At 41.7% G+C, this 27,699-nt stretch overlaps 1 protein-coding gene across 2 annotated transcripts; it reads right to left on the bottom strand.

The window, feature by feature from the left end:
* Positions 1–22,212, bottom strand: ESRP1 (epithelial splicing regulatory protein 1). Of its 2 annotated transcripts, none has more exons than XM_012571988.5 (13): positions 22,080–22,212; positions 21,745–21,873; positions 20,785–20,898; positions 18,245–18,359; positions 11,027–11,125; positions 10,870–10,924; positions 8,929–9,039; positions 8,710–8,842; positions 8,579–8,621; positions 6,873–7,174; positions 5,119–5,337; positions 2,983–3,181; positions 1–1,137 (listed from the first exon to the last, which is right to left on the bottom strand). In XM_012571988.5, the coding sequence occupies exons 1-13, from the start codon at positions 22,209–22,211 to the stop codon at positions 965–967; spliced, it is 1,824 nt and encodes a 607-aa protein (XP_012427442.1). In that variant the 5' UTR covers position 22,212; the 3' UTR covers positions 1–964. The 2 variants fall into 2 exon arrangements, with proteins under 2 accessions (XP_012427442.1, XP_072780930.1); XM_072924829.1 differs by having other exon boundaries at positions 2,995–3,181.
* Between the last annotated feature and the right edge of the window lie 5,487 nt (positions 22,213–27,699).

The following is a 27,699-nucleotide window of genomic DNA, read 5'->3' as shown; positions in this document are numbered from 1 at the left end:
TGAAGGAAACATTTTAATAAAAAACCACAAAAGTCAGTTCACAGACATATAGGTAAAGTAATAAGAAAACTTTTATCTTACAGGTATTGAAGTGCTCATATTGCTTATCGGCTTCCTAAGTAGCTATTTGGTCCCTGCTGCAGAGATTAAAAAAAAAAACCAAACAAAAAACAAGAAAAAAAAACCAAAAACAACAACAACAAAAAAACAAAAAACAAACTTGAGTTGTTTAGCAGATTTCCTAATAGACAAGAAATAGTTTATGGCTTCAAGGGAACATGGCACCTTCCAAGGCCTCATGACTGCAGAGGGCAACAGGTATCCAGAGATTTTGTTCTGTAGCAGATGGCCAATACATCCAAAAGAACCAAAAGCCCTTTTTGAGAGGTGTTTATGAGGACAGGAAGAATACATGCCTCTATATACTTTACATATGCATTCAATACAATACGTAGTCATAGAAATTTACAGTTTTCATCATAAAGGTCAGAAGTTACTTTGTTACAAACACAAAGAGGCAGTATTTCAGAAGTTGCTAAGGCAGACCCCAGTCCACCCATGCTAAAGAGAGGCCAAAGGCTCCTTTACGGACATGGGAAAGAGTACTGCACATGTCAATTCCCACTGAGGGCATAACAAAGCAAACTAGTATGTTTGAGAGGAATGTTAGGTGAAACAAAAATAATAAAAAAATCTCACTTAAATGTGTGTCCTGGTTAAAAAAAAACCAACCAAACACACTAACTAGCCTCCCTGCCCCCCAAACATTGCTACCTGCAATACCCTGAAACTAGGAAAATCCCTAGTTATCCTGAAATTATTTCCCTGAACAAGATACCAAACAAGCTGTTCGTAGTATCAAAAGTCCTTAGCAGAGCAGACAATGTTCTTTTGTGAGCTTTGTGCATTTGCTGGGACAATTAAAAAAAAAGACTTCTTTGTTGCTGCTTGGGTTCTCCTCGCTTTATCTGGGGTAATATGCTGTGTAGTTCATGAAGAGCTGAGCCCCAGCAGGGTAGTAGGCTGTGGAGGGCTGGAGTGTTCGTGGGTTCAGAAGCATGGATGGCTGATACAGAGCAGCTTCTGTTGGCACAACTGCAGCAGGAGCCGGAAAGGAATAGGCAGGGGGTGAAATGCCTATAGGGAGCAAACGGAAAACAGATTAGGACCTCTGAAATTCCAGAGCTAATACATACACACACACAACTCCACAGTACATCAGGAGCCTTCACAATCTTCTCATCCTTGTTCACCACAAATAAATATGAGCCACAACAGTGGCTCACACCACCAGTGTGACTACAAAGTCTTACACTCAGCCTCCAGTCAACAGTAAAGTCAAAAATACACAAAAAACACCTCTTCCTCAGGGAATAGGGTCCCTTTCTGATACATAGGTCAGTTTTGCTTGTCTAGGCTCAGATTTTAATGAAGTCTGCATTCAAGAACTACAAGACTTCTGCACAGTAAGAAGAAAGTTTCCATGACAAAGATCTGGTCAACATTCAACAAGAGAGAAGACTGTTATCCCGGTACTGCTTATCCCTTAATTAATCAACAGCAGAGTGAGAAAAAGTCACGGCTTTGCAGCTTGAAGTGTTACAACTAAATGAAAAAAAAACCAAAAAACCAAAAGTGTACTTTTGTACAGTTTCAACAAGATATCAGGCCCTAAATGAATTCTCACTGATGAGAGTTCACCCTCCACCTTTGCTTTCCTCTTCTCCTCCCCACTGGTATAGAAATGAACATAAAGCTTTAGATTAAGTAAGACTTTAATTTTACTATTCAGAGTTACAGCCAGCATCTCACTGTATTGTAAAATGGGGGATGACAGGGCCAAAAGGCCTTATCTGAGGAATACATCACAGACATGTGTAATTGGAAATTACAAATGTGTTTCCAAAGCTTGTGACTCTGCCCAAGAACCCGTCCTAGGAATTCTCAGGTTCCAACCCATCTGGAACAGCCACCATACATAGGACTATCTACTGCTGAAGCCTGCTCAAGATACTTTTGCTGAAAGAAAAAAACTTTCCCAAGGATTAGCTGAAGGTCTATTTGCACTCAAACTGCTCCAAACGAAGTTTGCTGCTGTACTGGCAGCTCTGACTAGCATGTAGAGGATGCTTCTTAAAAGATCTACAACCAAAAAAAATACACTTTCATAGAGAGATGCAGAGAAAGCTACTACTTGACTACCTTGCCATTTATGATTTTGGAAGCAAAGTATTATTTTTCCCATAGGCTCAGATTTATGTGACACAGATGCTTAGCAAGTTCACCCTTAAGCTCCTGAAGTATTTCTCCCAAAAGTTTGTGTAGAAGTCAGTGTTCAACCTAGTAGCTCTGAGAATCAAGATTTAAAAGGAAATACAGATTCTGCAATTCTCTGAGGCAGAAGCCATGTGTATTTCATTCCCACAAAGCCAACCTCCATTTCATATGAATAGCAAAAAGCAAAGGAAGAGTTCAGTCAGTTGCAGTTCAAAAGGCAGAACACATGATTAAGTCTCAAAGGGGAGCATTACCTATAGCTTCTCAAATTAAGTTTCGAAAGTAATAAGGGAAGGTCTTTTACTTGACATAAGTAAAATGTACTTGGACATACTTGACATACATTGTGAGCCATGATGAAAAAATATAAGTACGGATCAGTTAAAATACAAAACAGTTCTTTAATGTCTAGGCAGGGCTTAGAAATTACTTTTCGGAATACTCACTCACCCTAACCAATTAAAGTTTCAAAGAGGGGAGGAAAAATTTGCCACTGGAAAAGCAAAAGTAGTTCAGTCATAATGATTCACAACCAAGGGGAAAAATAATGACTGCAAGCTGGTGACGATTTAAGAAAAAGGACCTTATTTTAACACCCCCATCTCACAATGCTATCCAAGAACCAGGATCAGAGTCAGCAAAGCAGCTCCAATACCTACCCGCACACAGTGTAGAGCATAGTGGCAAGAGCCAAGGAAAACTTACATGGTAACTTACATGGTGGTGGGGACAAGCCATTTCGATTTAAAGTGCCCCCCATTAATACAAAGTTCATCTCTTCAGCAGAACATTGAAAGACTTCAACATATCTGTCCTTCATAGTCTTCTTATGACACTTCTGTGCAGCCAGAAAAGCTCGATCTGCAGATTTCATCTGAATGAAAGCATCTCCCGATGGACGTCCCTTACAAACAAGGCAGACAAGAAAGAAATGTCTCTGTAGGTTCCATGAAGGAGCAGCATAGCAATAATTTGTGCTGTTACAAGTCTCTTCAGTCATAAATACATTCATCTCCAAAGTCAAGTACAGTCAGTCATCTTGAGCACTCATCAGCATGTTTAAGCTCTCCTCTCTAAAGCTTTTCCCCACTTGTGATAATTTGATTGTATTTATTCACCTGTTTTGATTAAGCTACATTATAACTGTTTACATCTATATCTAAAAAAAAAAAGACACCTATGGGGAGACTCTAATTCAGGAGTACTTTGGTGCTTTGAGACCTGCTCTTACAAATTTACTATGAATGCAGAATTGGAAGATCTAGTCCCTATATATTACCTGTGATTTTTAAAATTCAAGGACATATACAGTCAAGTGCTCATTGCAAAACAATTTGTTTTAAATTTTATTTTCTGAAGACCAACATGGGCTGGGATGTTTGAATACTAACTAGCCTAACATTTGGTATGAGCTTGCAGAGAGGAAAAAAACCCATCTTTATATCTGTAAATGAGCAGGATACACCACTGGGAGGAGTTATTTTAGCCACATGCAGCTGCTGATTACAAGTAGCCAAAATTAGAAAGATCTGAAGCTAGCTCTAACTCAAGTTCTTGGCTAGTTCTTCTCATTTTGGAGGGGACAATATTATCACCATCCTTTTTACACAGTTGTTCATGATTAGAGGGTTGAAACCTGGGAATTTGGAGAAAGATAAAAATCTAGTAGTCAGGCAAAAGCAGCATTTGGGTAGAAAAAAGTCTGGTAGCTTTGGGCAGGGCAACAGTAGCAGACAACCCTTAGGTTTATATGGACACACCAATTTCTTCATCCAGGTTCTTTCATTAGTGCTATCAAGGGCTGATACTACTGCAAATCATTACTTGTGCTTCAATATCTGCACTTTTCTTAGTCTCTCCCAGCACTACACATTCATTACAGTTTTCTAGCCTTGTCTAGGTCAAGTTCCCACAGACACAGGAATGTCTTTAGATAGATAGGTACTGAAATGACTACAGTCCCTTCTCCATACCCATATTCCTGGAACACAGAAATCCTGCTTGGGACCAGGAAGTATTTTTTAGTTTTGGTTGACATTAAGCCTAAGAAATTGTAAGTTCTACAATTGTAGAAGCATCATTTTTATACATTTTATAATCAGTTTGTTCCATTGAACCACTCAGAGCATCTCCATGGAGTGAAAGGACTCCTGAAGCCACAAGAATAGGAAGATAAAGATCACAAGAATGCACAATCCTTTGTCTAGAAACTGCTTAGTTTTCTTAGAAACTGCTTCCAGAAATAATGGCAAAGATGTGACACTTTATACACACCAATGAGCTGTTAATCTTGATGCTTAGCTGCTTAAAGTAAGCAAGAATGTAGGAAACCCAAAGCTTCAGTTTCTGACTTTTGACATGGGAATTCCTGTCTCTAGAAGGCTGCAGTCACATTTGTCCTCAAATATACTTGTGGCACATTGCTCAGCAAGGCAGGGACAAGCCACTCCTTTGAGAGCCAACATTGCCCACACTTGTGTTTTGATGGCACTTCTCACCAGGTACAAGAGGAATCATGCACACTGTTGAGCAAGACTCTTCAGCTCAAGCCTCCTACAGGTCAGGATCATGGATGCTGCTCTGGGAGCACCAACCTCTCCAAAACTGGCTCAGCTTTCAGCACATGGGTCTCAGTGAAAGAAACCACTCTACAGCAAATGCAGCAGCTGGCACAGCAGGGTTCGAGTCATCTATTGCCAGTACACTTTTAGAAGAGAGCTGGAGGCAATTAATACAATTACTGCTAGTCCCAAAGGTCCTTCCCTATGGATATCATCATCAGGACTGTATTCATATATACAAGCATTTGGCAGAGTGGCTAGAAACATGTCGCCTACCAACCTGGTGATTTAGTACCATGTGAACTCCATGGGTCCGAATATCTGTAGAAAACTCTCCCAGGAACTCCAGAATGTCCTCTATAGTAGCAGCATAGGGAAGACCACGCAAACGTATGCAGTCTCTGATGGTAGTGGGAGGCACAAATTGTTGAGGTAATACTGGAAGAATTGGAGGTCTTGGGAGAGGAATGAGAGGTGTGGAAGAGTACCTGTTCAGCACCTGTGCAAAACAAAAACAATTACAGAAGCCTCCTTACTGATTCTTCAACTTAGAAGGAGTAAACATAATCCCAATGCCACCTGTTTTCACTCTGGGCAGTATTTTAATATACAAATGAGCTAGATACAAATATTAACCGTAAAATATCCGATTTCTAAGCACTGTGATGTGGTTTAAGCTCAATCTAGCATACTTCTATAGTCACTCTACGATAAATAGTCATGTTACTGTTTTTTAAAAAAAAATTGGGTTATTTTTTTCTTGAAAAAGAGTTTTGTTTTGGGAAATTTACTTGAACAGATGAAGCAAGTCTCAGATCTTAGAACATGAAACCTGTATAACTACAGTATTTTTATTGTGAAACTATCCTAAAACATTCTACCATCTACAGTCATGATAACACTTCTACCCAAAAATATCTCCTCTGAAAATCTTTAGGTGAGTTTGGGAGCTAGAAGCACATTTCACTAACACACATCCCTAACTGTGCCCGCCATAGTCCATTCCAGAAACATAAGGAGCATTCCCGAGTCACAGCACCCATGACACACTTTGAGATTTCTTGTTAATAATTTTAACAGCAAAAACCCTGTCTGGTGAAAAGTTGCCTGAATATTCAGTCACTACTCCTAAACTCTCTCTGAGCAAGATTAATATTTATTTGCATTTATACAGCTATCAGAAGGTTTTACTATACAAAGAAATATGAGAGTACTCGACAAAAATGGAATGACTAGTGAGAACTGTGGCTCTAACCTTCTAATCACTAATGTCACCTTCTAAACAAAGCACTGAAATTTCTGCATATTAGGGAGAACAGAGCTGCATAATTTCTTGGACACAATGGCATGGCTACAATTTGCATCATAGATGATACCTTTTAGAATCATGTGTAGAAGTTATTTACCTCAACTGAAGCTCTGCAAATATTTTTGGAGACAAATAGTCCACTCAACTCTCCTCCCTTTCCCTGATACCTTGGCTGCAATTACTGGTCCACCAAGCCCTGTTAAGCCAGACTCAGCAGTTTCAAACTCCTGCCACCCTCTATTAGGTAGCCTGTGCTTGCAGAAGATGGCAGAGATCTGCCCTTAAAGACAATTTGTAGAATTCTTCAGATACATTACACTGGAGAGGACAACTACATCAAAAGGGTTTGGTTTTTTGTGTCACTGACTAAAGAGAAATCTTTTAGCTCAAGATTTGTTGCTAAACACTCCTGAATAGATCATAATTGGACTTAGTCAAATTCAAAATATATAGTGTAAAGCACAAGGCCCACATCCACATTTTATAAAGGTATTGGAAGCCAAAACCCCAAAGGTTTCTATATGATTGAGAACATCCCTATACCATAATATCTTACATTTCAAGGGACTAAAGTCTCACAGAAATTCAGACAATACTCATTCTAGCAAGAGTCAAGAGTGAGAAAAAGAAACTTTCAAGTCAAGGCCCAGCATTATTTGCTTCCTCTACTGCCTGCATAGAAGTTTGGACTACAAAAAGGCAGCATTTGAAAGGTTTGCCCCTACCTGCTGAACTTCTGCTGCAGTGCTCCGGAAGAGTTCAATGTACCTTTTCCCCAGCAAATCCTTGTGCTTTTTCAGTGCATTTTGTGCATATTCCTCACAAGCAAACAAAACAAAGGCATCTCCTGTTGGTCTGCTGTCAGGGTAAGTGACAAACAGGACTCCCTCCTTTCCTCCTGTTACAGGGCAATGCTGGCCAAAGAAAGTCAGCACTTCTTCTGTTGTTACATTGAAAGGAAGACCTCGCATCCTGACAATCACTTGGTTTTCTTTTGACAAAAACTGTGCAACCTCATTGGAAGTACCTTTAACAAGAAAAAGTACAGAAGCACTTCAGTCTAGTATATAAAATCATTAGCATAGCCATATAGAGCAATATTTGCCTCTAAAGTCAGGAAAGATGACCTTATGATAAACTAGATATATTGTAAAGGACACCTCCCATTAAAGTACAGTAATGTTACCCCATTATTTAGAGGGGATTGATCTTTATTCAAAGGAAAAATAGGAAGTACTTGCAACATTCAAAGCTCAAGGAAAGCACAATCTGTCAATCTCTTGTGTGAGCAGGGCCTGTGCTATTGTGCCCCTCATCTAACTGTGGAATACCTCTGGCATGTTCTGGAGCCATAATATATGGCAACCAAGTACCCAGATCATTGTGCTGGGAAAGAAAGCTGGAAGAGCAGATTGAAAACAGCTCAGGGATTTCATCCTATCCCAACAGAACTGTCAAAGTCTGACAATTCTACTTTAGTACCTTTAGAAGACCAGTGATGCTAGTAACACTACCTTATTGAAAGGTAGCTGCTAGCCAAATTCATATCTTAATGCAATCCTTTCACTTACAGCTCTCTCACTCTACAAAGTTTGGTTGTACCAGACATACCATCCTTCAAGAATGTCACTGAGCAATGTCTTTACTTTGAATGGTATAACTACTTCCAAACCTATCTGCTAGCTTTGTAGTTGACAGCTTAACAGCCATCACCCACTCTGAAGCCTCAATCTCAGATCTCCAGTTAGTCACTTACAAACCTCAGCCCAAATCTCTGTCAGGAAGCAATGAGGAATTTACAGTAGTATTGCAGATAAAACAGCTTATTGGTTCTTAATTCAAATTTTGTACACTTGCAGACAAAGGGGAAGGAAAAGAGATCAAGAGAGAGTTTGAAGAGCAAATTTTGCAGCCTTTCAATTATCATCAAATATTTCAAGATTCCCTTTAAATAAGCATTTCCCCTAAATCCTCCCCATTAAGTCTGAGGCAAAGATTTGATTTGGAGAAAACCAGTTCCATAAATCCCTTGTATTTATGCTGTGATATCTGTTCTTATGTGCAAGCCTCCACAGCAACAGCAGTTACGCTGTTTTGAAAAACTACTCTGGTTTCATTTTTTCAGCAATCAATAGCATTTAGATTCCCACTATCATTAAGATGACCTAACAAATTAAGTTTGTATACAAGATCACTTTGCCCAATCAAATCCTGATTGACAGGATGCTTGAAAATGGCAAGAATGTGGAAGAGGCAGACAGATGAATCATGGAACATCTTGGACTGCTGCTAGCAGAATACATAATAATCAATACACCAGCCAACTTCTTGTTCAAAGAGAGAAAAAAGGGCCACATTCAAAAGGATCAGTTTGCAGCCAAAAGTTAGATGCTGACAGAACAAACCATCCATTTTTATCCCCAAAAATTACCTCCTGCAATTTTAAGGAAGTCTTCACCTGTTGCCTTGTACACCTAAAGGAAAAAAAAAAGGAACACATGATTGACATGTAATTTGAAATCCTCTTTTTGAAACAAATGCAAAGCCCACCATGTCACCCACCTCTATGTATCGGTTCCCCATGTGATGCTTGTGCCTTTGTAGTGCTAGATCTCTATGCTCTTCGCTTACGAACCTCACAAGAGCCTCCCCATTCCTCCTACCCTGGGCATTGAGACAGAGTGCAGCACCTCCTCTGCAAGATTTAAATCAAGAGATGAAACTCCGTGACCTACACAGCTGAAGAGCTACAAATCTACAAATAAATTATTCACTACTAACTTGGCAATATTTAGACCTTTGAAGAATCTTGCGATGTCCTGGTCAGATGACTGCCATGGCAATCCTCGTGCTCGGATAACAGCATTGTCATCCACAAGTTCCATCTTGCTGCTGCAGGCACAGAAAGAAGTAGTAATGCAGAGACACCTGCCTCTAGTATCTGCCACATACAAACCTGTCTGCTTGTAATTTATACTCCAGGAAAAGGCTTCTGTCCCTGCTCTATGTCTGCTGGATGGCCATGCCAAGACAGTGAGGCCCAAGTGCCACCAACAACTGAAAGCCACTGTACAAGTCTCTCCAAGGGAGAATTTGCTTTGTTAAGTTGCTCCTTTCCTGCTTTACCACATTTGCTCATCTCTTCAATCATATTCCAAATTAAGGTCCCTTTCCTGACACCATTTGTTCTCCATTATCTGAAGAGGATTGCTGGTATAAAAATCAAGCACTTGCAGTTCTAATATAGCTAGGTAGAAATTGAAACAGAACAATTAGATGTAACAGAAATTAATGATACTTATTTCTACTGTGATAGTGTATAAGAACCAGTCACAAACCAAGACCAAATCTGTTCAGGGCTGTACTCAGCACAGACAGGACTCTGGCCTGAAGAGTCAAGCATTAACATTGCTGGTTCAGGCCATCACTGTGCTACTAGAGAATAACATAGCTAAAGGCTACATTGGCTGCTTAGCATGGGACTAGCATAGCCACAGAAAGCCAGGTTTAATTGGTCATTACTACAGTCCCTTTTGTACTCTTACTTCTTGAAAGTGTCAAGTTCAACAAAACGCTCACAGCTACCCAAGCCTGCCTTCCTGACTATCGCAGGAACAGCTTTTTTGCACAAAAGAGCTTAAGTGATTGATTAAGTAGATGAAATGTTGTTCAGTAGTAGAGGACTCCCTCGTACAAAAGGGCTGTGGTATGCCTGGTGGGTCATGTTTTTCACTCACATTTTAATTTCTCAGATGGCCTTTCTGTAGCTGTCTGTCTCAAACTGTTCCCTCTTGCCTCCTAGTTCTGCACTTCTCATTATCTCAAATAAAATGTGAATCTTCCATTTAATCCCAAAATTTTGTTAATGAAAAGGAAAAAGCTTAGAACAAGGCTGAATGTAGCCCCTTAGCCAATTTCTGCCAAGGTTGCATTTTTTTTCACTTTTTTTTGACTCAAAAGTATAAGCATCATCTACTGTTATAACAGATCCTTAATCTGAAAGATGGAAGTGTTTGTGCAAGATGGGAATATAAATAAGGTCAGTTTAACACTAGTATCTTGTGATATTGCAGAGAAATCATTAAGAAAACTACTGAGAAAAATCTGTATTTACACATAGAAAAGACACAGTTGGACTAAAAAAAAAACCCCAAAACCAACTACCCAAGCAACAAAGCAGGCATCAAAAACAGACAAAGCTTTATGTTTAAAAGATATTTGGGAATGAAAATCACCATAGATTAAACAACTGAGTGGTAGCACAGTATTTCTGGCACATTATCTTTATTAAAGTGTTTCTTCCCTATTAAAAAAAACCTATGTATATGCAGTACCTGTGTAGTAAATTGCAGGAAGAGTGCATGGGTTAGTAACTAACTTGGTTATTTCTAAAACACTGCTTACATTCTTTGTTATTAGCACAACACACTTAGTACCCATTATAAGCACTTATTAGCAGAACACAGAACTCTCAGCAGCTCACAGGCAACACCGAAGCCCAATAAGAAAACAGGCTTCCACCTGATCATAGATTGCATGTTCCCTTTCCCACTTGAAGGATCTAATCGATCCCCATAGCAGTGGGAAGGTAAATAATTATATAATGGCAACTGCTATTGGCAAATTAGGAAGAAAGAAGTACAGCTGATCTAAACAGTAACATTAAACAAAAAGTGGTGGGGGTTGAAAGATGTGCAGCAAGAAAAGGGAGGAAGTACTTACCAAGGCCCACTTTCAAATTTGTAGTTCACCCTTTCTGGATCTGAAAACCGGTGATCTAGGAAATACAGCACAAGTTACTTCCTATTTTGTCAATGTACAGGACAGGCAGCAAAACCAAAGAAGGAACAAAGAAAATTCATTCATCATAATCACTTACTGCATGGTTCAGATATTAATGTTAAAATAATATTGCCCATATCTTCAACTTGAGAGGCTCCATAGGGAAGTGCTGGACTGTTCTTGTCAAGATTTAAATCTTTTTGCTGGAGTTAAGTCAATCATCACCAAATTGATGTCTAATTGGTTTCCTGCTAAAGCAACACACTTTTCATGTTGTCCTTGTATGTTGCTTCTCAGGGGAATATTTAATCCATCTTCCTGCTGGGGTACATTAGCTGCTCTTGGCCTCGAATTATTGCCACCTGTGGGAGTGTAAGGTCACTAAAGAAAGTGTCTGGGGACATGAGACCCCAGAATAAGGACATGTATTTAATATGTATATTTGACAGATATACTGCTGCATATGGAAGAGACTGGAGCCCCATCCTCTTTAATTAACATCCTCTTTAATCTTCAGGGGAAGATTTGGAGCAGGAGAAGAAGCAAACAAACTAAAAGCTCCAGAAATTGAGAGATATACCACATGCTTTTTGACCAGGTAAATCCCAAAGCAGAGTAAGTATCTTACCACTGCAACAAAATTCCTAAGTGACACCTTGTCTAAACATTGCCTATTCGAAATTACAACCCAAGTTTTGTGCTGTTGTACAGAAGCATTCTGATAACCTGGTTAGAATCCATGAGTCATGTGTTTTGTCAAGAGGCGAAACAGAACCACACAATCCATAGCTTCAGTCCGAAGGATTTTGGAAATGACTGCAATAGAGAGCAGGAAGCATCCCGTCCCAGGAAGACCTTAGAACCCCCCACATTCATAAAGGGAGGCTGATTTAAGTTGCACAAACCATCTTTTGTCAGGACAATTGTAAACAGTTTACTATGGTATCTCCTGCTTTCCATCATATTTGTCCCTCTCCAACACCAGGCTACAAGACTGCAAGATTATTTGCAATTTTATTCCATTATTTATGAAGCAAATTTTAAAAAGGTCTTTTTCACTTAATTTTCTTTGAGGACTGAAGGGTAAAAAACGTAATCAAAAACATAACAAAAAATAAGGAAATCTGGGAAAAAGTGTTGTACTTTTTACTTGCCTTATCAGTTTGCATCAAGACTTAAGAGCAAAAAAGAGAATTTCTAAAACAAGACACATCCTGATATGGAGGTACAGTAAGACAACACATTGAAAACAGCCAAGGGCAGCAATTATTTGCCCACATGACCCCCAGACTACATTAAACACATTTCAAATGCTCCAGAGCCTGCATTATGACTGTTCAAAGGTTGCTTCATAGTCCAAGATAGCTTTCCTCTTTAGAGGAAACTTGCTTTCTCCACCTACAGCTGAGCAACATTTGAGTTGTCAGATGCCTACATGAAGTGCAGGGAAGAGAACAGTTTCTCTTAGAAACAAACATCTCATACCAGATTTGTTGTATCATCTCATCAACAGGTGAGCCAGCACAAATGTCTTCTTCTGTTATTTGTAGGATGACAGCAAGTCACCCTACAGAAACTGATTTTTAAAAAAATGTTTAACAGTTGTCTTGTTGCAAAATGAAAAATAACTTGAACTGAATTAATGCATTCCTCTTCCACAGCAAGGAAAGGAAAGCTGCTGTGCCAACAAAATAACTTCAGGCTGATTTTATTTTGAAGCTTTGTTGATTTTTAGTGCACATTAGAATATGGAATGTGAGAGGATGATGCTTAGTCTTAGAAGAACATTTGAAGCTTAAGTGAGCTATCTTAGTTTAAAAACCACAATACTTAAACCAGTGATTCCTCTCCTCCAACTACTTGCCTATAAATAGATTCCTAGTCATTGCCTTTACCCTCCCCCTCCTAGTACATTCGCTGGGGTAAAGTACTGTGAACAATAAATAGTTTTCTTAAAAACCAAGCCAAAAAGCCTGAGCAACTCCAAAGCATGGTTTAAGAGATTACAACTATTTGTAATAACAAAAAATTTCTTAATCACAGTCTCTCTTCCCAAGCTTTAAACAAGCTCCATCTCACTACCTCCTCTGCCCCCAGAAAGGAGGGGAAAGAAAATAACCAACAGACTCTGACAGAGAAGATACCTAAGCAGCACCACACAGACGTTTCTGGGCACCTTGTGTATCAGAGCAGAGTAGTGCTCCTCCTCCCTTTCCTGACACTGTTCTCCATGTAGCACCTAACTCTGGGCTTGTGCAGAGCCTCTGCTGCTCATACAGGGAACCAGAGGCTGCTGATGGTGCAGGTGCTGGAACCCTGGTCTTGCCTGACCAAAGTTTTGAAGATTTTGGAAATGTGTTTCCTCTGTCAAAAGTCAAGAGAAATTCGGCAGGAGTTTTAACAGCTATTCCAGCAGGGGACATGCATACACATGCGCTTAGCTGTTAGACTGCTGCCAGAACTGAAATGACATTTCAATATTTCCTTTGTGCTGAGCAAAAGATCCCTACAAGCAATCAGCATTCAGAGAGGGGAATGCAGCAACATGAAAGGGACAGGAATTTGAAGAGAAGCCATCACACAAGGAAAACAAACAAGGACCCCACCCCACAATAATTTTCTTCAGTGAAACTGTTTTCTGAAGACACTGATCCACAGGAGAAGCAGTTCCTGGAAATGCTCTAGTGCCAACAGAAACTGGTACCAGTTATCAGACACAGGCAGTCAGTTGTGCCAAACTCTAGAGAAATAAAAACACAGTGGAGGGGAGGAAGTAAGTCGTGAACATTATTGCAGGCGTAACCTCACACCTTCACCTCTGCTTACTTAGAAGCACAGCTTTTAGGCAAGATTGGAGAAGAAAATGGATCATTTTCTGCATGTTGAAAGAACATGCCAAGTAAAAATCTGTATTCTAATGAACAACATTGTTTCATTTATATTTTTCCCCAAGTACCATAATTTCTAGTGCCTCTGTCCATAGGTGTCTGCCTCTGTGTAGACAGTCTATAAATCTCATTCCTTGTTCTGTGAAGGGGTAGGAGACCACACATCTCTGTACAATTACATTTGAAGGATGCTTCTCCTGGGCAATTGGAGAAAGACAATTACAGGAGACAATCCAAGTTCACATTTAAAGAAGCATTAGAAACCAGACATGGCTGTCCAGAGCTACTATATGCAGTAATATCCAAAAGTATATTCTTAATGAAGCAATAAGCCAAAGACAGTCCCAAATTAGGCAGGATGGGAAACAAGGAACTATTTAATCGTGTTGTGCAGCTGTGGTACCACCTCCTGCAATACTCACAAGTTAAATGGAGTAGGAAGGAAAGGTGCATTCTATATTAGGGAGGCCTCTCTAACATGGAAGAAATTTCCAAATAATTTCCACCACAGCTCACTGCCAGTGTCCTCCAAGACTTATTCCTTCCCACTGTTTCTTAACTCCTTTCTCACTGAATAACTAACTTGATCTGAGATGACATGAAACAGCATTGCAATTGTTGTCTGCATTGATACTTTCCCCTTTGTTCTGTTTCTTATTTAAGTCCCTTTAGACAGAAGATTACATCTTTCTACATAATGCTTTGCATAAAGGTAATATAATATTACCCAGTTCCAGAGTACTATCACAGAAAATACAATTAACAATATCCAAGATTCTCACCTAATATCCAATTATGGGCATTTTATTGCCAGAGTTAAGCACTATTGGTTATAATCGTGTTCCACATTATTGTTTCCAAGACACTCAGGTAAAAACACAAAAACAAACCAAACAATAAAACCCCAACAAATCAAGTTTCAGTAGTACAATATCCAGCACATTAAACAAGCTGTTCTGGAGTACCCCTGAGTTTCTACTGACAACACTGGCAGATATTCCTAGTAAGAAGTTATCCTCGCACATCCAGTTCAGAAGTGAGTGGAACAAACCAAGTACTGGAGGAAGCAAGAGCTATTTGCCATTTAATAGCTTCTGCACACCCAATCTCGAGGCAAAGGACGAGTCTTCTGCAAATCTAATAGGAATAGTCATGCAAGCTTTATTCACTCCACCCTGAAGGCACTCACAGGGTGAAAACTGGCTCAGCAAGCTTTGCAAATCAAGAAGTGTAGCAAGTATGGGAGGTACAGAGGGTGCAAGAACAACCCTGCTCCTTTTGTATGCTTACACATTAAAAAAAAAAATGTCAACAGACCCAAGTCCTTTTCTCTGCTGGAACATGATCACTTCCCTCAAGTTCTGTTACTCAAAATTTCTCATAATTGTCCTGCTGTCATTACACGTACACAATTCTGACAAAGTCTGCCAGAAAACTGTCTCATACATAAGAACTGTTTTGACACCATGAGCTAGGCAGCAGTAATACTCAAGAGATAATTACAACTAGTCTCAGTTCTGCCTTGGTCCCTTGAATTTCATAGCATTTTAAATATTGCTTTACTTTTAGATAAAAGTAATTAATGTCTGTTTGTGGTGAAACGTATAACTTCTTGCAGTAAAGATTTGTAAAGCTTTCACCTGAGTTCTTAAGTTTGGCATGGTTTCATTGCTATACACAAATTCCAAGTAGCCTCCAGAGAGAGTAAGTCCACAAAGTGCTCTCTAAAGGAAGAAAAACACAGCCAGTTATTCAGTCTGTTATCTCTATGCTCTTTTACAAGACTGTGCTTACCGTGTCTGCAAGAAACACACAGCCAAGCCCCTACAATCCCATGTGCTGTATACTGAAATATGTATCTGGAATTGACTGTGCAGTAGGAAGTTACCTCCCCTAACAGCTGGGAACAGTAGTGTACATTCCCCATTTGCCTGTAATTTGTTGTTTGATCAAAAGTGACCCATCAAAAGTTTTTGAAGACTTTAATAACTCCAATGACTGTAGATCAATACCCAACTTTCTCCTAACTATTTCAAATCATAAAAGTTTCCTCTTACTGATTACAACCAGGCTACATGCATATAAATGGAGATGTAAGTAAATGAAGGGATGTGCTCAAAAACCCATTCTACTCATGTTTCTACCAGTCTGTAAATGCAGGTCTCAAATATCTAGTCAGTACCCTAGCTCCATACTAAAACCTTCCATCATCACCAAATGCTAATGTTTCTGGCACACTGTAGTTTCTGTGGCAGAAAGCTGCACTTTCTACAAGAATAAAGAGTTTGATCAGATACTATGCACCAATCTGCAGCTTCATTTCAACCTACTGTACTTATTCCTGATTTGTTTTTGTGTCCACACCCCAGCATATCCATACATGAACGAAGAAAAACTAAACAACTCTGCACAATTTATGGAACTAGTCTTTAGACTCAACACCTGCTTAAACAATCTTTTTATCCCAATCATCACATACATGTCTGTGGTCTACAAGTGCAATTAACCTATTCAGCTTCTGACACTGAGGACATTAAGTTGATACTCTTCAGCAATGTGAGGAAAAAAATTATCATATTTGTCAATAAAAGAAGAACAAAAAATCATTTTACCCTTTTTAGTCTCTTCATCCTCTGCTACCACAATCTCACACAATAACAGCAGAGAGACAGTTGATTTCAGCCATGCTGCATAAACACAGCAAGTTTACAAATAAGAGCCTCAGCAGTTACAAAACAAAATAAGCCACAAAAATAGATGCAAGACCAGAATGAAGTTAGGTTCATGTACCTTAAGAGCATATCTTATCCAGAACTTGGACTCAAGCTGAGTGCATTTGGATAGACTGACTAAGCTTCTAGGAACCTGGAGAAAATATTATTGGCAACTGCCAAAACTACTCTTAGGCAGCACTGACTCTTTAGAGACTTCCTGACAGTCAGGTAACACAGGGTGGTCTGCCCCCATCTCCCAGCAGACAGAGAATACACAGTTCATCACCATGCCCTAGCTGACCAGTGACACTCCAGGTAGCCACAATCATGCAACTCCTCCCACAGTGGAAAGGCATACCCCAGACATTCACATAAGGAGAAAAACAAGGGCAACTCTCTGAAACAGCCGAAGTAGCTCATTGTCTTTAATTTCTCTAGATCATGTGAAAGCATTCCCTAAACAACGTATTAAGGTTTTCACCATAATTTTAAGAAGTCACCATCATCCAGTTTCAATGCACCACAGCATTTATGTCACTTTTCTACATAAAGATTCTATTCCAAGTGTACTGCTTTCCTTCAGAATACTGGGAGAAATAATTTTACCCCTTCACTAGCAGAGATTAATCTTAATTTGCAGATAACAAAGCAGAGCAGAATGGTTAAATGCAAAAATCCACCCCATATGTGTATTTTATGCCCCCAACAAGTACAAAACCCAGGCAATACTAATCCTGCAATAAAAGTCCAACAATTTCTGAAGCCACAGACATCACCTCTTAATGGCAACCACTCCATGGACACAATAAGCAAGTTGGAGGAAAAGTTATTAAAAGCAACAGCAACAACATCAACCACCAATACCAAAGACAAACATCTCAAATTCCTTTATTCCTCCTTGATACCTAAATTTTGTGACCACTACTTCAATAGCTCTGTAGCTCTTTGTCTGAGAATATTTTTGGATAAGGACTGAAGCTTGCAGCGAGAGATGAGACTGCCAGGGAAGAAGGTGCAGCCAAATCACAGCTTCAGCTCTCAGGCTCACACTAGGAAAGAGCCAGACAGGATGGCTATCAGACTATTCAGAAAGTAATTTTAGACATCCTTATCACTGAGATAGAAGCATATTACTGACTGCATCTTGGTGCCAGCCAAGCCTCACCTTGTGAGGTGTAGCATGTGCACCTTCTACATGACTGAATACCACATGTTCCAACAGCATCCCTCCCTTAGGTTCATTCTTATGCTAGAGATTCTCTACAAGGTCACATCAAGAATAACCATCTCCTTGCCTTAAAATTAAGGTGGTCTCCCAAAATTTGCTCTTGCCTAAAATAAAATAAAACTAACTGATAAAATAAATCTAACTGATGCTATAAAACTCAACCCCTAACCTTTAATATTACAATTCACAACAGTAATTTGAAAAAAAAATGTGCTGGTTACATTAAACTGTGAAGTTTAAAGAGAGACAACAAGACAGTAAAGAAAACATACAGAAGTCAAGAAATACAGGATTTTCTCCATGGAAGCATTCATCCTCATATGCTTTTATCTTTATCTTTGTGAGAAAACTAAGTACAGCTCCGAGTCACTCATTAAAGTTATACCACCCCTAAACATGTGTTGCAAGCATTACTCATACACCTCTGTCCTAAAATTCAGACAAGACTGTAACAGCAGCAGACACCATCACTGTTAAAAGGATACATTCTCTCATGGCTGCAACATCAAGCTTGCTAACTTCAGGTGAGCCAGGGCAACACTTCTTGAACTCTTTCCGCAAGTCAAAAAAGGAGTAGAAGCATTCAGGCAGTAAAATATTCTGTAAAAGGAGCAAAGTAACCACCATCAGTTAGGGTGAGTTTAACTTCTTTGTGTACAGATACCAAACTTTCTAACAACATCTTTAGAATAGATAGGAAACACAAACAATCATTGCTACAGAGAAACTCATATATCTCCACTTAGCCATGTAAGTACATTCATAAACTTTTTTGCTTAAACAGCTTTCTCTTTATACTTAATAAGAGAAATGTGCTTTTGCACTGCCAGAGAAACATTTACCAATATTACTAGAGCTTCAAATCCAATACATATGTAGCAGAGCAAATGCCTCCTATTGCAGCATTTATCATCAATTCTTGATTGGAATTTTAACTGTATAAAGCCAGAGGGTAGTCAGTTCGATTTGTAGAATTAAGCAAATTTTGCAAGACTAGCAGACAGTTTATAGAAAAGGCTGTTTCCAGACAATAGTCACACTTCAAATATTTATTTCCTACAAATAAAAAATCTGACTGTGTAGAAGAGGGTTTGGCGTGGTGCACAAGTTGCCAGCCTATGCATGCTAACTGCTTTAACTGCAGCATACAAAGCCAGAAGCAAGTTATGCAGCCCACTACAAGTCAATGAAATCTTTCTTGCCCCACCACTACATCTACCACATGCTTTTAATTTTTGTGGGAGTGGAAAGGAGAAGACATGGAGAAGTCTTGGTGGCAGCTGTTAAAACCAATGCAAACCCTTACTCCTTCAGTTAGCTCTTCAACCCAGACAGAATACTACATATTCCTTTAGGCTGTTTGTTGCCTGCAAGGACTACACATAAAGGCTTTCTGGGATTTAACAACTAGTTAGCATGTTGGCATTATAACAGATAGCAGCCTATGTGAAAGCACATTTTGGGAGCCCAAAGAAAGCAGTTTAGGCTCTAAAACAAATTCTGCTTTGAGAACTTTAGAACATTATCTTAGCATATGGACAGGTGTATTAGGCAAACGATACTCTTTAAAGACTTATGAAAATGCAGATGGGCTTGCCAACATTTCCTGCTTTAGTTTTGGCGTGATATTCTTCCTTGATATGAAATGAAGTTCCGTATTTCATTTATGTTCTTTTGGAATGACTGATGCCAATTCATTCTCTGAATACCAGGAGTTGCTAGATGGCTTCAGAATGGATATCTTAGAAATAAATATCTTCTCAAGAGCCTGGAGATTTCTGCCTATCTGAATTTTAGTGATCCCACACTCCAATCCCTGCATTAGGATATTAATCAAAAAACTATTACAAGTCTCATAAGTATCTGGTTTACTTAATCTACAGGCAGCACAGAGCAAATTTCAAAGGAACAATTCTTAATGAAACAGCAACAGAAGATTATATTAAAGACTTGATTCCTGTCTGTGACCCTGTTATGATACAGAAAAATGATCCCCGACATCAAACCAACTTAAATTATTGCAGGATGTGTCCCTTATTTTATCCACATAATTTAAATGGATGACAAGTTTTACTTTATTAGCCAACAAGAAAGTCTTTTAAAAACCTGTTTCCACATTTTCTCATGTTACATGACATAGAAGGCAAGTTACATATATAAGAACTGTCCCTTCACTGTGAATAAAGCTCACTGTTCCTCTTCTAAGCCTTCAAAGCTATCAATACTTAAAGCACAAGCGAGTATTAAAACTGAGCTCATTCAGTATCACTTTTGTAACAGCACAGACTTGCAGCAGTGTCCCTTCAAAGATGAGGCAACAAATTGATGGGCACAGAAGTCAGGTACAATGAGAGGAGCAGAACAGCTCAGTCACGGAGCAACGCATGTCCATACCAAACCACAAAATGATGTGTTATTAATATTGAGGCAGTTATTTCAGAGCTAGAGAGACTCACATATTGCTGCAACCCTATCACTAACGAAAAGCAGGCAGAACTTCATAACACTGCTAGCGATTTGGCAACTCAAGTTATGGAAAACTCCAGACTACAGGACTAATCATCACTCATAGCCTGCCTCAAACTACTGTTCAGCTCCTTACAAATACGAACACCGCCCTTGGAGTGTCAACTGAATGCCCAAAGATTGAAAGTTGCTATAACTAGGCATGAATGTAAAATTTCAAAAACCAGTTTATGGTTAAGATGGTTAATTAGCAACAATCCCACATCCCCCCTATTAACCCTGTAGAAGCTACAAATACAATCAATATGTTGCTCCTTTCTCAAACATTTAAGAGCCTCTTCCTTCTGATTTAACTTTAAAAGGCATCTCAAGTCCATATAAGAACAGGGCACTGTATATGCCTTCCACACAGACAGGCTCTTTAGCCTCCTAAGCACATTGCATACGAGCAATGTTTGTTGCTATGGTTGTGTGGAGGTACCCTCATACCAGAGAGAAGTTGATTTGTTTTGCAAGAAATCATAAAAAGCGCATTAAGACTTAATCCATAACTACATACCTTTTTGGAAGCTTCAGGGTGTAGAACCTGCCTAATGTGCAACTGTCCATCAGTACAGAAACAGAAAGAAGTACCTACACCAATGTTCAGTTCATTGCTCACGGACTGATTAAACTGTTGGCAGGAACGAGAAAAGACATACATGTTACAGAGACCAGAGTGGCACCACTAGGCAGTGTCATCAGTTGGCAACATTATTCCTGGGCAGCACAAACTCGGAACTGGAATTCTTTTTCAAATAAGCCTACTCCTTCACTTCTGTAGATTTGTTCCTTACTAGCTAAGCACATGCTAACTTCCATGATAAATTTCTTCACAAGGAACCCACCCCTCTCCCCCATCTAACGAGATATGGCTACAAAGACAGCCCACACCACAGAAGAAAATCCTTTTCAATATTTGCAAGAGCATTGCAATGAGACAAAGCTGATTGCAGAGACCTGAGGCAGTACCAGGGCAGAACAGCTTTTTAGACAGGGCACTCAAAGATGTCAGAAAGAAAGCCTGTCAGCTTTCAGCCCTACCCTCAATGGGAATCACGCACGCTTCCTTGTTAATCTAGAGACTCAGTACCAGCATCTTCCCAGGACTGATGAGCACGAGCCTTAGAGCCTTAACAGGGGATACCTAAAGCTGGCTTCATCCAACACTGATTAGGGCTCACCCACAGCTGAAACTCACTCAGGGTCCAGCACGGCAGGAGAGCAGGGAAGGGAAATAGCTAACCCTAATCTTCCTCTCTTGGGGTTCAGTTCTTCCCAAGGCAAATAAAGAAAAGGCAAGGCAGAAAGGCCCAGAAAACCCTACACTCATAGGCTTCTTGGCCCACACGTTTGTGGTGCTCCCGTACCAGGCTCCACTGCTCTGATGGTGGGGATAAGCAGATGACGATACCACCTGTACCCAACGGGGGAGCTCCCAAAGGAGACCAGCACTTAGCGATCAGATACGGGGCGTCACCTGTCTCAATGCCTGCTCCAGCGGTGGAGCCAGTGCCAGGCTCTCCACATCCACTTGCGTGATCTCCTGGCACTCAGCCGTCAGTTCTGTGTGGTCAGGCCGGACCAGCACGTCATGCAGGTGCCCCAGCTCCAGAGAAAGCAGAGGAGGGGGTGAGTCAGCTCTCCGGGCTGAAGGACCCCACCTGCAACACCAGCCCCTACCCTCCACCAGAGCTTGCTCCAGCCTGGGACACCCACTACCAGCCCAGCGCCGAGACCACCCTGCCCGCACCCAGCATGGCAGGCGCCAAGGGGAGCAGCAGGTCGGGGTGCTCCCCCGTTGGGTGAAAATACCTCCTTACTCCTCAGGTCGACCACTTTCCACAGGAGCTGGAGCAGCTCTCGCTCGTCTGAGCCCAACCTTGCCCCGTTGGTGCCCGCCGTGGTCACGAAGAGAATCACCAGGTAGTCGGGAGACGCCGTCATCGTGCCACCGGGCCAGCAGAGAGGATAAAAAGAAGGAAAGGAAGAAGCAAGAGAAGAGAAGAAGCCGGAAACTTTCCTTGCCCCAGGCGCTTCCAAGCAAGACCCAAGCGGCAGAACCCCCAGCTGCGCCTCACTCCCCAAGGGCCTGGCGTGGGGGAGGTGCACGGCTCCCCCTCTTTCCCACCCCCTTTTCCCCGAGGTGGGTGGCAGCCGCTCCAACACCAACTGCACTCCTGGGAAAGGCGCAATGGCTGCGAGCTTTTCTGCGCGGGGCCGCGGCAGCACCTGCCCACCGGGCCCACGTGGTGCAGGTAACACACACCTGGGCCGCCGCCCATTGGCCCCGCTGGGCGGGACGTGGCAGCGCGGCGGGGGCGGCAGCCGGAGTGCGGGGCCGGGATTGCGGGCGGGACGCCCGGCGCGGGCCGGGATTGCGGAGAAGTTGCGGGGGAGCGACTGTGGAGGAGCAGCCTGGGCCCCTGAGGAGCCTCAGCGTGCCCCGACGGCGGCCCGACCGCGCCTTCCGCCGCCGAGCTGCGCTGCACCGGGATGGTGCAACTCCTCAACGACGGGGCGGGGTCGCCCGGTCCTGCCGGGACATGTCGCAGAGGGCAGTTCTGCTCCGGCCCTGCTCTGGGCAGCTCCGTGCCCCGGGTGGAAGGGCAGGGGAGAGGGCCACGCCGCCCGCAACAGCCCCGGAGGGTCCCCCGCTGTGGTCGGGGGCGGGAGGGGCCAGTGTAGTGCCAGGGAGCGCTGTGGCGGCGGGCAGGCCGGCTGCCCCCGAGAGCAGCTTATTACGAGGGAGACCAGGCTCAGGGCGCTAAAGCCTTTTCCTCTGTGGATCTTAAGGCAGCGGCATCGCAGCTGCTCTACGGTTCTGGCACGGCGGATCAAGTCGTGTGTTAACAGCTGGCTGGTTTGGCTGTCGCAGCCTTCCCTCGACGAGCTGGTGATTTTGGCACTTTTGACAATCCCTCTTGTTTTACAGTGAAATACCTATTTTAAAATCTCTGTTTTAAATGCATAATTCTCCTACACAGTCTTGTTTTCATGACAAATCACAGAACACAGGGTAAACAACACTAACTTTCTACAGGGAAATCCTGAGTTTCATTTCCAGGTTGGGAAACAGGCAACAAGGGGACCCATCAAGATCATTGAGTACAACTCCTGGCCCTGTGCAGGACACCCCAAGAATCACACCATGTGCCTGAGAGCATTGTCCAAATACTTCTTGAACTAATGAAGGTTTGGTACTGTGACCACTTCCCTGGGGATCCTGTTCCAGTGCCCAGCAACCCTCTGGATGAGACACCTTTTCTTGATATCTAACGCAGACTCCTCACACAGCTTCATGGTGTTTCCTCAAGTTCTGTCACTGGTCACAAGAATGAAGAGATATGTAACTGCTCCTTATGAGGATGTTGAGGTCTCATCTCAGTCTCCTCCTTTCTTCTCAGCTGCTCCTAATAAAGTTTTCTCTCAAGGCCTTTCACCATTCTCATGGCTCTCCTTTGGACACTCTCTAAGAGGTTTGTATCCTTCTTATATTGTGATGATCAAAATGTCACATGTCTATACTCAAGGCAAGGCTGGCCCAGTGCAGAGCAGAGCAGGACAATCCCCTCCCTTGTCTGGCTGGTGATGCTGTGCCTGATGCATCCCAGGACAGGGTTGGCCCTCCTGGCTGCCAGGGCACTGCTGGCTCATATTCAACTTTCCACTGACAAGGACCTCCAAGTCCCTTTCTGTGGTGCTGCTCTCCAGCCTCTCGTTCTCCAGGCATACATCCAGGACTGCCCCATCCCAGGTGCAGAACCTGGCATTAACCTTTGTTAAACTTCATATAGTTGGTGACTGCCCATCTATCTTGATTTGTCAATGCCCTCTGCATGGCCTCTTTGCCCTCAAAGGAGTTGACAGCTTCTCCCAGTTTGGTGTTCTCAGCAAATTTACTTAGTATGTATTTGAGTCCCATGTCCAAGTCTTTAATGAAGACATTGAAAAGAACTGGGCCAAGGATGGAGCCTTGTGGAAGCCCATTAGTGACAGGTTGCCAGCCTGACGTCACCCCATTTACTATAACTTGTGAGCCAGCTGCTCACCCATCATGTCACCTGGTTGTTCAGCTGTGTGCTGGACATTTCAATGAAGGTCTGCCTTGTGTGTTTCTTCATCACTATTCCTTATGCTGGTGCAGGTTCACAGCTTGCACCACCTTCTATTAACACAAACACATTTGTTTGGCAGGAAGGGAGCAGATGTGTTTCACCACGGCTGGGGATCCTGTCAGCCACTGACTTGTCCCCATAGTGCCTGGCGTCCTCTTCCTACCCTACTGTGGTTTGGTGCAGCCTGGTTTTGCTTGTGGGGACTGCCACCAAATTCCAGCACGACACATCATAGCTGGAATAATTTTCACTCTCTCTGGTCCAAGATTTCAAATTTGACATTCACTGGTAGCAGCCACTGCAATTTAAGGGGTTAAAATGTGAAATTAATCCCTCCAGTTTTTAAAAACAGTAGCTGAAATTTTCCGTGTGAACCCAGTATCAGGAAACAACTAAGATAATTGTACCCTATTTGTCAGAGGTTTAGAGTACCTGGTTTTCTTTGTGCATTTGTCTTCTGACTTTTGATGCATTGAATAAAACATTTGTGAAGTGAAGGTCTGGGGTGTTTGTCCTCAGTAGTGGCTGCGGGTGATCTGTACTCAGCATCTGAGGAGTGAGGTTGGTCCTCACACAGGGAGTTTGCTTTGTCATCTTACCTAGCCTGGAGCAAAGGGATTCAACAGCATAGGATGTCTTTGTGCAGTTTTCCCTTTCAGGTCTTAGGTTACTGCAACTTCTTAGAAAAACATTTATACTTTAGTACAAAAATCCAGAACATTTCTGAAATTACTTCACAGTACAGCATGCCAGACAGAGAGTTCTGTCTTGGCTGGCTGCTCATCTTTCAGTGAAACTTAATCATCTTTCTTAGGCTGTTTCATTCTCAGTGCCAGCTTGGCTTTCGAGATGCAGCTCCTGTCTTTTTGAGAATGATTTCTGGATGGGCACGTGTTCCTTTATTAGTGATTTGTTGTGCTCTGACTTACACACTTTTTTTTCTTCTCTCTTCTGCCGTATTGTCTCATCCTATGTCTCTGTCCATCTAGGAGCATGAGAGTCCCTAGATTATTACTACAGCAGGCTGCATTATGTAAGGCTCCCTTCCAAAAGTGAAACTGTACCCTGAAAGTATTTTTAATTCCCATTATGTCTTTTGGATTACTGGCTAACCCTTGTTTCATTTATTCATTTGTTTATGAAGCTGCTAGTCACTAATTGCCACTGTAGAGCTATTACCTTTTATTTTTCTCTTTCTTGGCTAACACAGTCCTTAAAACACCTCTTATCCAGTCACAGTTCCCATTCCACCCTCTTTCTTGCATGCTTGCAGCATCTGGTCTTAACAACATGTACCAGTTGGTCAGGTTCCTGCGTTGTGTTGCCCAGGTTCCCATTCCAGTTGCTTGTCCCAGGCCATTCCGTTGTCCTGGGACTGGTTAAGCATAATCTTTGCATGAAATGTCACCTTCCAGATGACATGGGCATTGTTATCTACAGGAAGGTACTGGGGTGCTTTGAAATAAGGTGACCTCTCAGGGCCAGCACACTGTTACTGTTCTCATCTCCTCTCTGGCAATCCTTTTGTTTCCTTTGTAACCGTTTCTCTGTCATTTTTGTATTAGTTCTGGTGATTTCCCACCACGTGTCCTTTTGTTCCACTTTCTGTAACAGGACAGTTGTGAAACAACTCTTCTTCTTGCCAAGGAGGTCACACCCCCCGCCCCCAACACTGCAAGACTCATGTATCCTCTTATTTATTTCCTCAATTTTTCTGAAGTTTTCTTCTTTCACCCATTGATCCCTTCCTAAAAAACAACCAACCTGTGACTTTGCACTTCTCAATATGTCCAGATTTCTTCTGCCAGTTCTGCATCTCCTGCCCTGCTCTATTCCTCTACAGAAGGGTCTTCACCTCAATACCACCTGCAACTGTTGGCCTTTCCTGCACACACATTTGGCCTCTGAAAAGTACCCCACCTGTATCACTTTACTTCAGTTTCCTTCCAGAATATCAGCTTCTTACAACTGAAATTGGAGAATCAGCTCTATCATTAGTTTTTGAATGTATTCATGTTTACCACCTTTTTTTTTTTTTTTTAACGTAACCAAATTCTGTTGTCTCCACTTTCATCATTAGAGAAAATACCCCCCAAAATACACAAATTGCTTCTTGATATTGTGCAACTGTGGGTGACATTCAAGCACTGCTGTTCTTGCAGCAAGGAGATGCCTGACCTATAAGCCGGCCATGTGCTGAAGTAAATGACACTGCATTGAGAGCCACCTAAATTGAATCCTGCAAAGCTGATTCTGTTCACATCCAGAGCTGCAGTTGTTCCCAGCAGTGAGAGAGTCACTGCAGATAAAAACACAGGGCTGGAATTCCCCTGCCAGTTACCAAACAACTCTCACTGGCTGACCTGGTTGCAGTACTGTTGCAGGCTATCCCAGCAGAGAAGTCATCTGACAGGGACTGCGCTCCTCTGGCACAATGGCACACACCGTGATGCCCATGTTTGGAGCAGTTGCAAAGCGACTGCCCCACACAAGTCTCCAAAGAGCCCCTAAACGTAATCAACAAGCTGTGCCAAGTGTCAAAAGGCATTGTGCTACTGTGGTAAGAACATTTCTCTCTCTCTCTCAGAATTTTTTGTAGAGGTGCACAGAGAGAAAGAAAGAGAAAACAATTTATATTTCTGCTCCTTGTTTTTCCTATGTGAAATGTGTTTGGAGAATTGTTTACCTGGGGTGATTGCTTGATTGGATTCTGGTGAGAATTGTTTGAGCCTGATGGCAAATCAAATCCACCTGTGTCTGGACTCTCAAGGTCACAAGTTGTTAGTTAGATATGGTAAGTAGAAAGTATCTCCTTAAATAGTATATTATTGTATTATAGTATAGTCATAATAAAAAAAATCAGCCTTCTGAACTAGAGTTAGACATCATTATTTCTTCCCACCGGGTTCACCTACATTTACAACATGCTACTTCAGTAAAATATATATAAAGGGGTTTTTCTTCTTTTCTATGTAAAGATACTGTATTTTACTTCAGGAGTTTAGATCTGGTAATTCATCAGGATTAAACAGGGATCCATGTTGGGGCAAGAATCACAGCAGGCAAATCTACCAGCATGGCCAAGGATGCTCCTTGGTTTTCAGATTGTGAAGTATTTCTTTAAAGGGATTTATACTTTAACCACATCTGTTCAAACAGCATGAGGCAGAATCAGGTTTTCAGTGAACTGAGAAGAAATTCTAGTTGATGAGTATCCCTGCACTGCCATAAAACACCTCTTCAGGTGTGCCAGTAGAACTCATTGGGGAATTGCATGCTGTGGCTGGCTCCCTAACACGTGCTGTGGGGACAGGAAC

Source organism: Taeniopygia guttata, chromosome 2 (genome assembly GCF_048771995.1).
Source record: "Taeniopygia guttata chromosome 2, bTaeGut7.mat, whole genome shotgun sequence".
NCBI lineage: Eukaryota > Metazoa > Chordata > Aves > Passeriformes > Estrildidae > Taeniopygia > Taeniopygia guttata.
The sequence above is the reverse complement of the archived record's forward strand: the minus strand, read 5'-3'. Positions and strand labels throughout refer to the sequence as shown.